At 44.7% G+C, this 12,347-nt stretch overlaps 1 protein-coding gene across 1 annotated transcript in view; it reads left to right on the top strand.

Moving 5' to 3' along the window:
* The window catches only part of PRDM5 (PR/SET domain 5), a 528,834-nt gene that overhangs the window by 452,094 nt on the left and 64,393 nt on the right, over window positions 1-12,347 (top strand). Inside the window, exon 14 of the mRNA XM_063920243.1 lies at window positions 2,314-2,399. Within this exon, the coding sequence (XP_063776313.1) occupies window positions 2,314-2,399 (86 nt within the window). The remainder of the gene's footprint in view (window positions 1-2,313; window positions 2,400-12,347) is intronic.

Genomic DNA, 12,347 nt, shown 5'->3' with positions numbered 1-12,347 from the left:
TGAAGGAGGTTTAGCATTGCCAGGACACCCTTCTATCGTATGTGCTAACCTGGCATGACTTCCATGCTAAAGTGCCCTGTTAATTCATCTGTTATTAGATGCCATCAACACTTCTACAGTAAAGAATGTCCGTGCAACCTGTTTAGCTCCAACAATGCTTCTCCATTAATTGATCCAACATAACGGGAATATTCAGCAGGTCAGAGAGATTCACAGATTACATTATTTTCTACTTATATTCTAAGTATCATTGTATTGTGCAATGATTTAACTCATGTTACTCTGTTTTGGTGGGATAAAATACTGTCTGTTGGCTTATTAGTTAAATTTAGTTTACAGGTAACATATTTGGGGTAAGCTACTATTAAACAACAAATCAAAAGTCCCTTATTTATAACAGTAATGTATATTGTGCCTTTACATCCACTTGTTAACTATTTTTTGTCTCTGTAATAACTTTTCTAAGTGAGTAAATATAGCTTGTTATTATTTTTCCTCTATGATACAAGAAAACATAAACATAATTATTATGGGCCAGATGTACTAAGCCTTCAAAAGTGATAAAGTGGAGAGTGATAAAGTACCAGCCAATCAGCTCTTAACTGCCATGTCACAGGCCCTGTTTGAAAACGAACAGAAGCTGATTGGCTGGTACTTTATCACTCTCCACTTTATCACTTTTCAAGGCTTTGGGGGTGATACAGACCTGATCATAGATGTGCTAAAATTAGCAAATCTACGATCAGTTTCTCTGACATGCAGGTGGACGCCCAGTACAGGGTTAGTCCACCCCGCATGTCAAGCCCTACATACTCCCTCCCCCCGCACTGGTGCGAAAGCATCGCATGGCTGCGATGCTTTCGCATCCGGCGAGTAGCTCCCTACCTGCGCAGCCTAGCCTCGCTGGTAGGTGGCTACCGCCACGTTTTGTGTCGCAGCGGCTGCGTGTGACGTCACGCAGCTGCTGTGGCCCACCCCGGAATGGTCTGAGCATGCCTGCATTGTCCAGACCGCACCCCACCAACGCCGTTCTAACGCCGTTGGCACGCCCCCTCCCGCCCCGCGACCGCATTAATCATGCAGAGGTGATCGCAGCAGAGGTGATCGCAGCAGTGCACACTAGACATAGGGCATCAGGCTACGATCACTGCCGCTGCAGCAATCGGGTCTGAATTAGGCCCTTAGTACATCTGGCCCTACGTGCCTATAAACACCTATTTATTTATTTATTGATCTTACTTTCTACATATACATGGACTCTTTTTTTAGTTTTCAATTTGTGTTTTTAAAACCATAAGCTAGAAATTTTAGCAATATGAAAAACCAAAATTAAAAACAGCCTGTGTACAATTTTTTTTTAGGAATAATTAGCTATGACAATACTATAAATCATCTTCATGATTTAGATTGGAAAGTCCCAGGTGTCTGCCTTCATCAGAACATTCCTTGACCTTACTAGATTCCAGCCAACAATTTGTATGTACCAGGAATTGACATTCAAGGACTCGCACTGTGCAGGGGTTACCCAGATCTGAACCATGGGACATAAACACCTTAGATTGGATAAATGAAGCTTTGAACCTCTCCTCGGGTCTACTGACATGTATGTTGGTATTGCTTGGATCTGTTTAATCTAGAACCACCCATTATTTCAGGCTTTTTAAGGGAAAACAACAAGAAAAATAATAGTGTTCTCCTAAGGCACAAACATAAATATGAGGATGATGTACAGTTGGTGATTTCTCTTGTTGTAATTGTTTTCAATACATAAATTTATCCGGCAATGTATTCAAATAAGTGTTTGTTGAATATAGCGCAGGAGGAGAATTTGATTATAGTAATTAAATGCGATGGCTCTTTAAATCCAGATGGTAGAAATGTTCAACAGATGTGTACTGATGTTAGCACTCTCTAAGAATGGTGTGTATCAAAGCAGTAAACTGAAAAAGGGGGAAAAAAATAACTAGCAGCCACAACAAAATGGTTCATAATTCACTCATTAACTGGACTGTCATATTTGGCAAGCATATCTCTGCATGCATTCATATGTTATTAGAAAACATCAGGCAGCAAGAGGTAGAGCTTTGATCCAGCCCAGCATGTATCCAGTGCGCTCTTTTGTTCTTTATGTGAAGATTTGAAAAGCTCAGATCTCTGCTCTCTTTTTTACTCTTTTTGTAAATGAACATGAACCTCGGCCTGGAAGAATGTGCATCCTTTGACATAGTCATGCTGTGCTTTCCTGATGTGTCAGGGCAGCGTTTCCAATCCACGGAGAGCTCATGGTAATTGTGATGCTTATCTTGTTTGCAGGTGAGCGCCCCTACCAGTGTCCTTACTGTGACAAAGCTTTCAGCAAGAATGACGGCTTGAAGATGCACATTCGGACACACACAAGGGTAAGTTATGAATCTGATGCACTTGTGAAACATATTCAGTAGACGTCACAAAGGCGAACTATAAATCTGAAATCTTATACATAACAATCCAGGCTTTTTTCTATCAAAAAAGTTACCAATACTGTGAAAAAAGGTATACTGTAAGTAATCACCTAAGGGAGATGTATCAACACTAGGTGAAAGAAAACAATTAGAGAGGTAAAGTACTAACCAATCAGCTTTTGTAATTATTAAGGCTGTGTTTAAAAAAAATGGTATAATTGGCAGCCGTGATAACGACACCGGACTCCCGACAGCCGCCAGAACACCGGCAACGGAATCCCGAAAAAGAATCAGGATCTTAAAGACGGAATCCAGACAGTCAGGATCCCACAGGTAAGTATTAACGGCCACCTTAGGTTTAGGCTGCAGGAGCGGGGGTTAGGTTTAGGCACACTCCAGAGGGGGGTTAGGGATAGGCTGTGGGGTGGGGGATGTTAGGGTTAGGCTGCAGAGAGGGGGGTTAGGGTTAGGCACCACCGGGGAAGTATTAGGGTTAGGCACTATGGGGGGAGGGTTAGGTTTAGGATGCAGGAAAGGGGGGTTAGGTTTTGGCACCACTGGGGGGAGGATAGGGTTAGGCACCAATACGGGAGGTTAGGGATAGGCTGCGGACAGGGAGGGTTTGGGGATAGGGGAAGGAGGTTACAGTACCTAATGACCCCATTTGTCAATGCCGCGATCAGGATGCCAGAGTCCGGATACTGACCGCCAGAATCCCGACTCCCGGCTTTTCATACTGAATCCTAAATAATGACAGGAGTTGATTGGTTGGTACTTTATCACTCTCCAAGCCTTGATAAATATCTCCCCTAATCTTGCAAGTTTGTACAAGACTTCCAGTAGTTTTAATACTCTGGCCAAGTCTTCAGATACTTATTTAATTTACTTCTGATATATCACAGATTCCTATTTCTACAAAATAGTTACAAGAATTAAAAATGCTACAAAAAGGGTGTGTGATTCAATAGATCTTCAGTAAATAGATAGTCAAAAGGCCAACCACATATGGTTGTCATGCAAAAGCTCAACAGAGTCAAAGGGGTATATTCAATTGAAGTCGAATTACTTAAATTGTCGAAAAACTGAGCTTTTTTCGACCAAAAAAACATGTCTAATCGGATTCGACAATTCAATACGGCACTTATCGACAAAAAAAACTGTAGTTTCAGTTTCGACTTTTGACTATTCGACAATTTCATGTCTGTAATGTTAAAAATGCGGCATTTCGACAAAAGTATATTCAATTGAAGAAAGTCAATTCGATGTCAGTGCTTTTTGACAGTCATTTCGTCAGTTTCATTGCGCCTCCTTTTTCTGGTGTGAGCTGATAAGAAATTTTAAATACTCTTATTTTTTTGTGCTTTTTTGATTTCTAATAGCATATCTATTTATATTTGAAGGGATTATCTACTTGGTTTTTCTATTTATGACCCACAGTATTATAAATTCGATTTTTTAAAAGAATATTTTTTTCTGTACTCGGCTGAGGGAAATTTACCCATGATTCCACAGTTTTACCCAGGATACACTTCTCCAAAGCCACTCCTCTCTCCTCACTCCCGTTTTTGAGACTCCAGCCATTACAGTCAGCTCTCTTGTGGAATTGTTTTTTTAGGACAATCCCTGCGTTTTCCAACATATATATCCTATTTTTTTATATCCTATATATGATTCCAAATGGCGGAAATTCGAATACAGGCCGCCCACAATTCGACGATTGGTCCGTTTTCGACAGAGGGCGTGTCGAATCCGTTTTTAATTGAATATGTCGAATTCAGGCTCCCGTAATTCGACTTTAATTGAATATACCCCAAAAGGTCAACAGTAACAAAGTCGACTGTGTCTAAGGTCGACAGGTAGAAAAGGTTACCATGCCAATGATTGACACAGAAAAAGATTGACACAATTTTTTACAATCATTTTGTTTGTTTTATCCTGTTAGTGTACCATGTACCCTCACGAGGCTCCCTTTGCTTGCCACGCTTCGGGCAAGGTAGCTCTCTCGACTACTGCTGTACTCGCCACATGTTACTATTCCCAATCGTAGTCCATGTGGATGGGAAATGAAGCAAAAGTTTTAAAAAATTTATCTTTTAAAAAAAGTGTGTCGACCATTTGTGTGTTGACCATTGCCATGTTGACCTTTTGAACCTGTCGACCTTTAGTACCTGTTGATCTTAGACACAGTCAGCCTTTTACCTGTCAACCATATGGGGCCGACCTGTTGACTGTTTTAACCAGACACTGTTGATCCAGTGTCTGGAACCCCAAACAAGATGCCAGTATTTCATATCATTGAGTATCATTGTAACCATTGTGGCTGCACATCACTCCCCCACACTCTCCCAGGACTTAGACTGCAGATTGCGAAAGGTATTTTATCATGACTTACTACAAATCTTCACAACATGTATCAATACAGTGTGATGCAATATGGTAATAGACATTGAACATAGATATATCTTTAAAAAAGAGCCCTATACTGGGTGATATATCACCTGTGGCTATAATTTTGTTGACAGTTATTTTTATTCCAACAATGACCCCAAGAAACATACAAAAAGTGATTCTGTAATGTTCTATGAAAATAAATTTTTTCCTAAACAAGTAATAGTAGATGAGGGTGCACACATACACGGATATATAACTGAACCAGGATGATTTCACATTAACTATCCAACCAAGGCCCTCATTCAGAGTTGTTCGCTCGGTAAAAATCTTCGCATTGCAGCGATTTTCCGCTTAATGCGCATGCGCAATGTCCGCACTGCGACTGCGCCAAGTAAATTTGCTATGTAGTTAGGAATTTTACTCACGGCTTTTTCATCGTTCTGGCGATCGTAATGTGATTGACAGGAAATGGGTGTTTCTGGGCGGAAACAGGCCGTTTTATGGGCGTGTGGGGAAAAACGCTACAGTTTCCGGAAAAAAACGCAGGAGTGGCCGGAGGAACGGAGGAGTGTCTGGCCGAACGCTGGGTGTGTTTGTGACGTCAAACCAGGAACGACAAGCACTGAACTGATCGCAGATGCCGAGTAAGTCTGGAGCTACTCAGAAACTGCTACGAGGTGTGTAATCGCAATATTGCGAATACATCGTTCGCAATTTTAAGATGCTAAGATTCACTCCCAGTAGGCGGCGGCTTAGCATGAGCAAATCTGCTAAAATCCGCTTGCGAGCGAACAACTCGGAATGAGGGCCCAAATCATTTAGCTGCTCATGTGCACTTGTCTTCCTTGTACCTTTCTAGAGTATTTCCTAAACTAGGTACACACTATGCAGTAATCTGACCCATCAGCCGTGTTTTGGCTGCTTGCTCCAATAACCTCGGATTGTATATGCAGCACCTGGTGCCGATTATTGTTCCAAAAGCAGTCAGATCACATGACTGGATATGACCTTCTAAAAGATGTTTCTCCAAAACAATGAGCCAATATCATGAACATTTTGTAGTGTATATGAATTTCTGACCATCCAACAAATTTAGCTTGGCCATTCTGGTCCTACAGTATGGAGACAGCTTTGCTTGTAGGTTCCTCGCCTTCTGACAATTGCAATTTTTTGTGTGCTACATTTGTGGCCTAAAGGTCACCGATGTGTAGTGTCAGGGCTATGCAGTAAAATAATGATTTTTATCACTGTACTACAGACTCTTGTCCATGATGCTTCTTTATCAGAGCCGCTGTATCGGCAGAAGATTATTAATACACTTGCAGGGAAAATAATTTCTTAGCCCACAAATAATAAGAATTTACTCACCGGTAATTCTATTTCTCGTAGTCCGTAGTGGATGCTGGGTACTCCGTAAGGACCATGGGGAATAGACGGGCTCCGCAGGAGACTGGGCACTCTAAAAGAAAGATTAGGTACTATCTGGTGTGCACTGGCTCCTCCCTCTATGCCCCTCCTCCAGACCTCAGTTAGGGAAACTGTGCCCGGAAGAGCTGACACAACAAGGAAAGGATTTGGAATCCAGGGTAAGACTCATACCAGCCACACCAATCACACTGTACAACTTGGGATAACCATACCCAGTTAACAGTATGAACAACAACTGAGCCTCATTTAACGGATGGCTCATAACAATAACCCTTTAGTTAAGCAATAACTATATACATGTATTGCAGAGAGTCCGCACTTGGGACGGGCGCCCAGCATCCACTACGGACTACGAGAAATAGAATTACCGGTGAGTAAATTCTTATTTTCTCTGACGTCCTAGTGGATGCTGGGAACTCCGTAAGGACCATGGGGATTATACCAAAGCTCCCAAACGGGCAGGAGAGTGCGGATGACTCTGCAGCACTGCATGAGCAAACTCAAGGTCCTCCTCAGCCAGGGTATCAAACTTGTAGAACTTAGCAAACGTGTTTGACCCCGACCAAGTAGCAGCTCGGCAAAGCTGTAAAGCCGAGACCCCTCGGGCAGCCGCCCAAGAAGAGCCCACCTTTCTTGTGGAATGGGCTTTTACTGATTTTGGATGCAGCAATCCAGCCGCAGAGTGAACCAGCTGAATCGTGCTATAGATCCAGCGATCAATAGTCTGCTTCGAAGCAGGAGCACCAACCTTGTTGGCTGCATACAGAATAAACAGCGAGTCAGACTTTCTGACTCCCGCCGTTCTGGAAACATAAATTTTCAAAGCCCGGACTACGTCCAGCAACTTGGAATCCTCCAAGTCCCTAGTAGCCGCAGACACCACAATAGGCTGGTTCAAATGAAACGATGATACCACCCTAGGGAGAAATTGGGAACGGGTCCTCAATTCTGCCCTGTCCATATGGAAGATCAGATAAGGACTTTTACATGACAAAACCGCCAATTCTGACACACGCCTAGCCGAAGCTAAGGCCAATAGCATGACCACTTTCCACGTGAGATATTTTAGCTCCACGGTCTTAAGTGGCTCAAACCAGTGGGATTTCAGGAAATCCAACACGTTAAGATCCCAAGGTGCCACCGGTGGCACAAAAGGAGGCTGAATATGCAGCACCCCCGGAACAACGTCTGAACTTCAGGCAGTGAAGCCAGTTCTTTTTGAGAGTAAATGGATAGGGCCGAAATCTTGACCTTTATGGATCCTATTTTTAGGCCCATAGTCACTCCTGACTGTAGGAAGTGCAGGAATCGACCCCGCTGGAATTCCTCTGTAGGGCCTTCCTGGCCTCACACCAAGCAACCTATTTTCGCTATATACAGTGAAAAAGTCTTGCTGTCACGTCTTTCCTAGCCTTTATCAGCGTAGGAATAACTGCATCCGGAATGCCTTTTCCGCTAGGATCCGGCGTTCAACCGCTATGCCGTCAAATGCAGCCACGGTAAGTCTTGGAACAGACAGGGACCTAGTTGCAACATGTCCTGTCTGAGAGGCAGAAGCCCTGAGTCCTCTGAGAGCATTTCTTGCAGTTCCGGGTACCGATTCGGAGCAAAGAATATTGTTCTCACTCCTCCTTTTATTACAATTCTCAGCCCTTGGGTATGAGAGGAAGAGGAGGGAATACATAGACCGACTGGAACACCCACAGTGTTACTAGTGCGACCACAGCTATCACCTGAGGGTCCCTTGACCCGGCTTAAAACCTTTTTTAGCTTTTTATTGAGGTGGGACGCCATCTAGTCCACCTGAGTCAGTTCCCATCAATTTGCAAACTGCGTGAAGACTTCCTGATGAAGTCCCCACTTTCCCGGGTGGAGGTCGTGTTAAAGATACAATTTGTGAATTGCAGTTAACACTGGCTCCCTCTCTTGGGTGGAAGCCCGCAGGGCCGTCGGTGAGGGGCATCTTCTCACAGTCCAGCTTGTATCCCTGAGACACAATATCTATTGCCCAGGGACCTAACAGGGAGTGAACCCACTTGTGGCTGAACTTACGAAGGCGTGTCCCCACCGGGCCTAGCTCCGCCTGTGGAGCCCCAGCGGCATACGTGAATTTTTGTAGGGGCCGGGGAGGACTTCTGTTCCTGGGAACTAGCTGTGTTGATCCCGGCTCTGACAAGAAAGGACGCACCTCAGACTTTTTTATTCGAAAGGCTGCATTTAATAATGTCGTGCTTTCTTAGGCTGTGCAGGAATATAAGGCAAACTAGCAGAATTACCAGCTATAGCTGTGGAGACCAGATCCGAGAACCCTTCTCCACACAATCCTCAGCCTTCCATATGCCTCTTAAGTCGGCATCATCTGTCCAATGCATATTCTACAGGACACGTCAAGCAGAGATCGACATAGCTTTGACTCTGGGACCCAGTATACTCATGTCTCTTTGGGCATGCTTTATAACTATATATCTATCACTTAAGACAGCATCTTTAATATATTTACTAGGGTCTCAATCTCTGCTGATAAGGTACCTGTCCACGCTGCCACAGCGCTATGAACCCATGCCGACACAATCGCCGGTCTGGGTAGTATACTAGAATGTGCACGCTATCTGCAGGATCCCTGAGAATAGCAAGTGCTACCGTCTGTGCAAACAGGACACCCTAGGGGAAGATTCTCAACACATCCTGGCCCTATTGGGGAAAGGATACAGCCTGAGAATTCTCTTGTGGGAAGCTGCCGTCTCTTGTCTGGAGATTCCCGCTCTTTTTCCTCATAAGAGGAGGGAAATTTACCTCAGCATTCTTCCCCTTAAACATGTGTACTCTCGTGTCAGGGACAGATGAGTCATCAGTGATATGCAAATCATCTTTTATTTCAATAATCATATATTGAATACCTTCTAGCCATCTTGGCTGTAACTTTGCATTATCGTAGTCGACAGTGGAGTTAAACTCCGTGTCGATACCAGTGTTTGTTATTTTGGATAGTGAGCATTGTGAGACTCTGAAGGTCTCTGTGACATAGGGACAGACATGGGTAGATTTCCTGTCTGTTCCCTAACCATTTGTGCAATAAATTCACCTTAGCACTTACACATATCCAAACAGGTGTCGGCGTTGTCGACGGAGACACCCTCTCACACACATATCCGCTCTATCACCTCCTTAGAGGAGCCTTTTACCTCAGACATGTCGACACACGCGTACCGACACACCACACACACAGGGGATGCTCTATTTGAGGACAGTTCCCCCACAAGGCCCTTTGGAGAGACAGAGAGAGAGTATGCCAGCACACACCCCAGCGCTATATAACCCAGGGATTACACTACAACTCAGTGTTTACCCAGTAGCCGCTGTATATACAATTTTTGCGCCTAAATTTGTGCCCCCCCCCCCTCTCTTTTCACCCTTTGTGTACCAGGATACTGCAGGGGAGAGCCTGGGGAGCTTCCTTCCAGCGGAGCTGTGAAGAGAAAATGGCGCTGGTGTGCTGAGGAAGAAGGCCCCGCCCCCTCAGCGGCGCGCTTCTGTCCTGTTTCTGACTAAAAATGGCGGGGGCTTTACACATATACAGTCACAGACTGTATGATGTGTATTTTTATGCCAAAGGTATTGTTATTGCTGCCCAGGGCGCCGCCCCCCCCCCCCCCCCCCCAGCACCCTACAGTGACCGGAGTGTGTGGTGTGCTGTGGGAGCAATGGCGCACAGCTGCGGTGCTGTGCGCTACCTTTATGAAGACAGGAGTCTTCTGCCGCCGATTTCATTGCTTCTCTTCTGTCTTCTGGCTCTGCAAGGGGGACGGCGGCGCGGCTCCGGGAACGGACGATCGAGGTCAGGCCCTGTGTTCGAACCCTCTGGAGCTAATGGTGTCCAGTAGCCTAAGAAGCACAAGCTAGCTGCACGCAGGTAGGTTTGCTTCTCTCCCCTTAGTGCCACGTAGCAGAGAGTCTGTTGCCAGCAGATCTCACTGAAAATAAAAAACCTAACAAATACTTTCTTTCTAGCAAGCTCAGGAGAGCCCACTAGGAGCACCCAGCTCTGGCCGGGCACAGATTCTAACTGAGGTCTGGAGGAGGGGCATAGAGGTAGGAGCCAGTGCACACCAGATAGTACCTAATCTTTCTTTTAGAGTGCCCAGTCTCCTGCGGAGCCCGTCTATTCCCCATGGTCCTTACGGAGTTCCCAGCATCCACTAGGACGTCAGAGAAATGTGATATTAAGAAATATTATATGATGAAGAAATGTGTTGAACAATAAATAGGCTCCTTAAGTCCAATAAATCCCATACAGTATTAGAAACATAACCAATATTGTTCGGCTCATTAAAAGGATACTGGGCTATAACCTATTAGCAGTGGAAATTTACTGCTTCTAATAGATTCACTGGGGGCTATCCTATTAGCCCTGATGACGGAGTGCTGACACCCCGATGCCGGCATATGTCGGGGATTATGCTTCACGTGACTTGAATAAAATGAGCGGAGATATCCACACAATTTCTTACTGTAACTAAACGCTATATGGAAAAACAGGGATGTAGTTATGTGACCAGCGCTCAGAAGACAGCGGTCATATTACCTCCCCCTACATCCCGCCCCCTCACAATCCCGACGGCATGCCGACCAGTAGGGACTATTCCCACTCGTGGGTGTCCACAACACCCATAGAGTGGGAATAGAATCTGTGGCTTGCTATGCTGGCCCCCCCCGCCGACATTCTGCAGCCAGGATGCCGGCATTCGGATGCTGACCGCCGGGATCCCAAACGCCGGCATCCCGATACACACCCGGAAAAACTGTATCCAGCTATTGATATTAATAATTACTCTTAAATGTTAATGGTACGTAGTATACAGTTTTGTCAAAAACAAATGGTTTAGATAGTTTACATGGTTCTGCTACAGTGTTACAGCTGGGAGATTTCTGATGGGAGCGCATCATTTGACAAGTGATCTGCCATAAAATCAATGAAAAACAATAGAATCATCAAAGTAAAGGTTTCTGCTCCACCAGGGAAATTAAATGAGGTATAAAGGTATCTTAGAACAGTGTGCCAAAAATGCAGGCATGTTTCTATATGCTACCATAAAATCGGGTGGTATTCATATGACCGACGGTCACGTGACCTCCTCCAGCATCCCGACCCCCACTATCCCGATGGTCGGCATGCCGACCAACAGGGACTATTTCCACTCGTGGGTGTCCACGACACCCATAGAGTGGGAATAGAACCCGTGGCGACCGTAGGTCGCCACCGAGCCCGCAGCGTGGCGAGCGCAGCGAGCCCGCAAGGGGCTTGCTGCACTTGCCCCTCCCCGCCGGGATCCCGGCGTTGGTATGCTGCCGGGATCCCGGCATCGGTAAGCTGACCGGCGATCAGGAGACCGCCGGTCAGCCATACTACACCCTATAAAATCATATTGAATAATATGTCAGGTGATATTACATAGTGATTAATTTATGGAAATAAAAAAACTTGATAGAGATATTCATAATTGGAAATTATTTTGCAATGCCATGTTTATTATTAACGTTAAGTTATATAGAGTAAGCATATTCCCTTGTGCTTTACAATTGCCAGATTGTTTACAAATGACTTGTTGTGTGTTTGTGCCTAATATTCAGCACATTTGTTTTCTGGCATGTTAGAGAAAAGAAGCTGTCGTACTGTATACAACACAGAAATCTGGCAGCCATTATAATAATGCATTAAGGCAGTGGTTCTCAAACTGTGTGCCGTGACACCCAGGGGTGCCTCAGGACACTTGCAGGGGTGCCCTGGGTTGGTGGTCCAGGACCAATTCAAATTATTTATGGTCAATGTCATAGGCAAAACCAGTGCTGGTGGCTGCAATCATAAAATATGTGGACAAACAGAAGCCACATAACTGAACCTAAGGATGACATACTGTATAAACACAATGTACTAATACCCTGTATAATATAATGTAATATAATTAGAGATGTGCGGAGGGCACTTTTAGTTTTTTGTGTTTTGGTTTTGGTTCTAATTCCCCACTCGTGTTTTGGTTTTGGATTGGTTTTGCCAAAACCACCCTTTCGTGTTTTGGTTTTGGTTTTGTA

The sequence above is a fragment of the Pseudophryne corroboree genome, chromosome 1 (assembly GCF_028390025.1).
Source record: "Pseudophryne corroboree isolate aPseCor3 chromosome 1, aPseCor3.hap2, whole genome shotgun sequence".
Classification (NCBI taxonomy): Eukaryota; Metazoa; Chordata; class Amphibia; order Anura; family Myobatrachidae; genus Pseudophryne; species Pseudophryne corroboree.
Note: the sequence above shows the minus strand (reverse complement) of the source record. Positions and strands in the feature narration are given on the sequence as shown.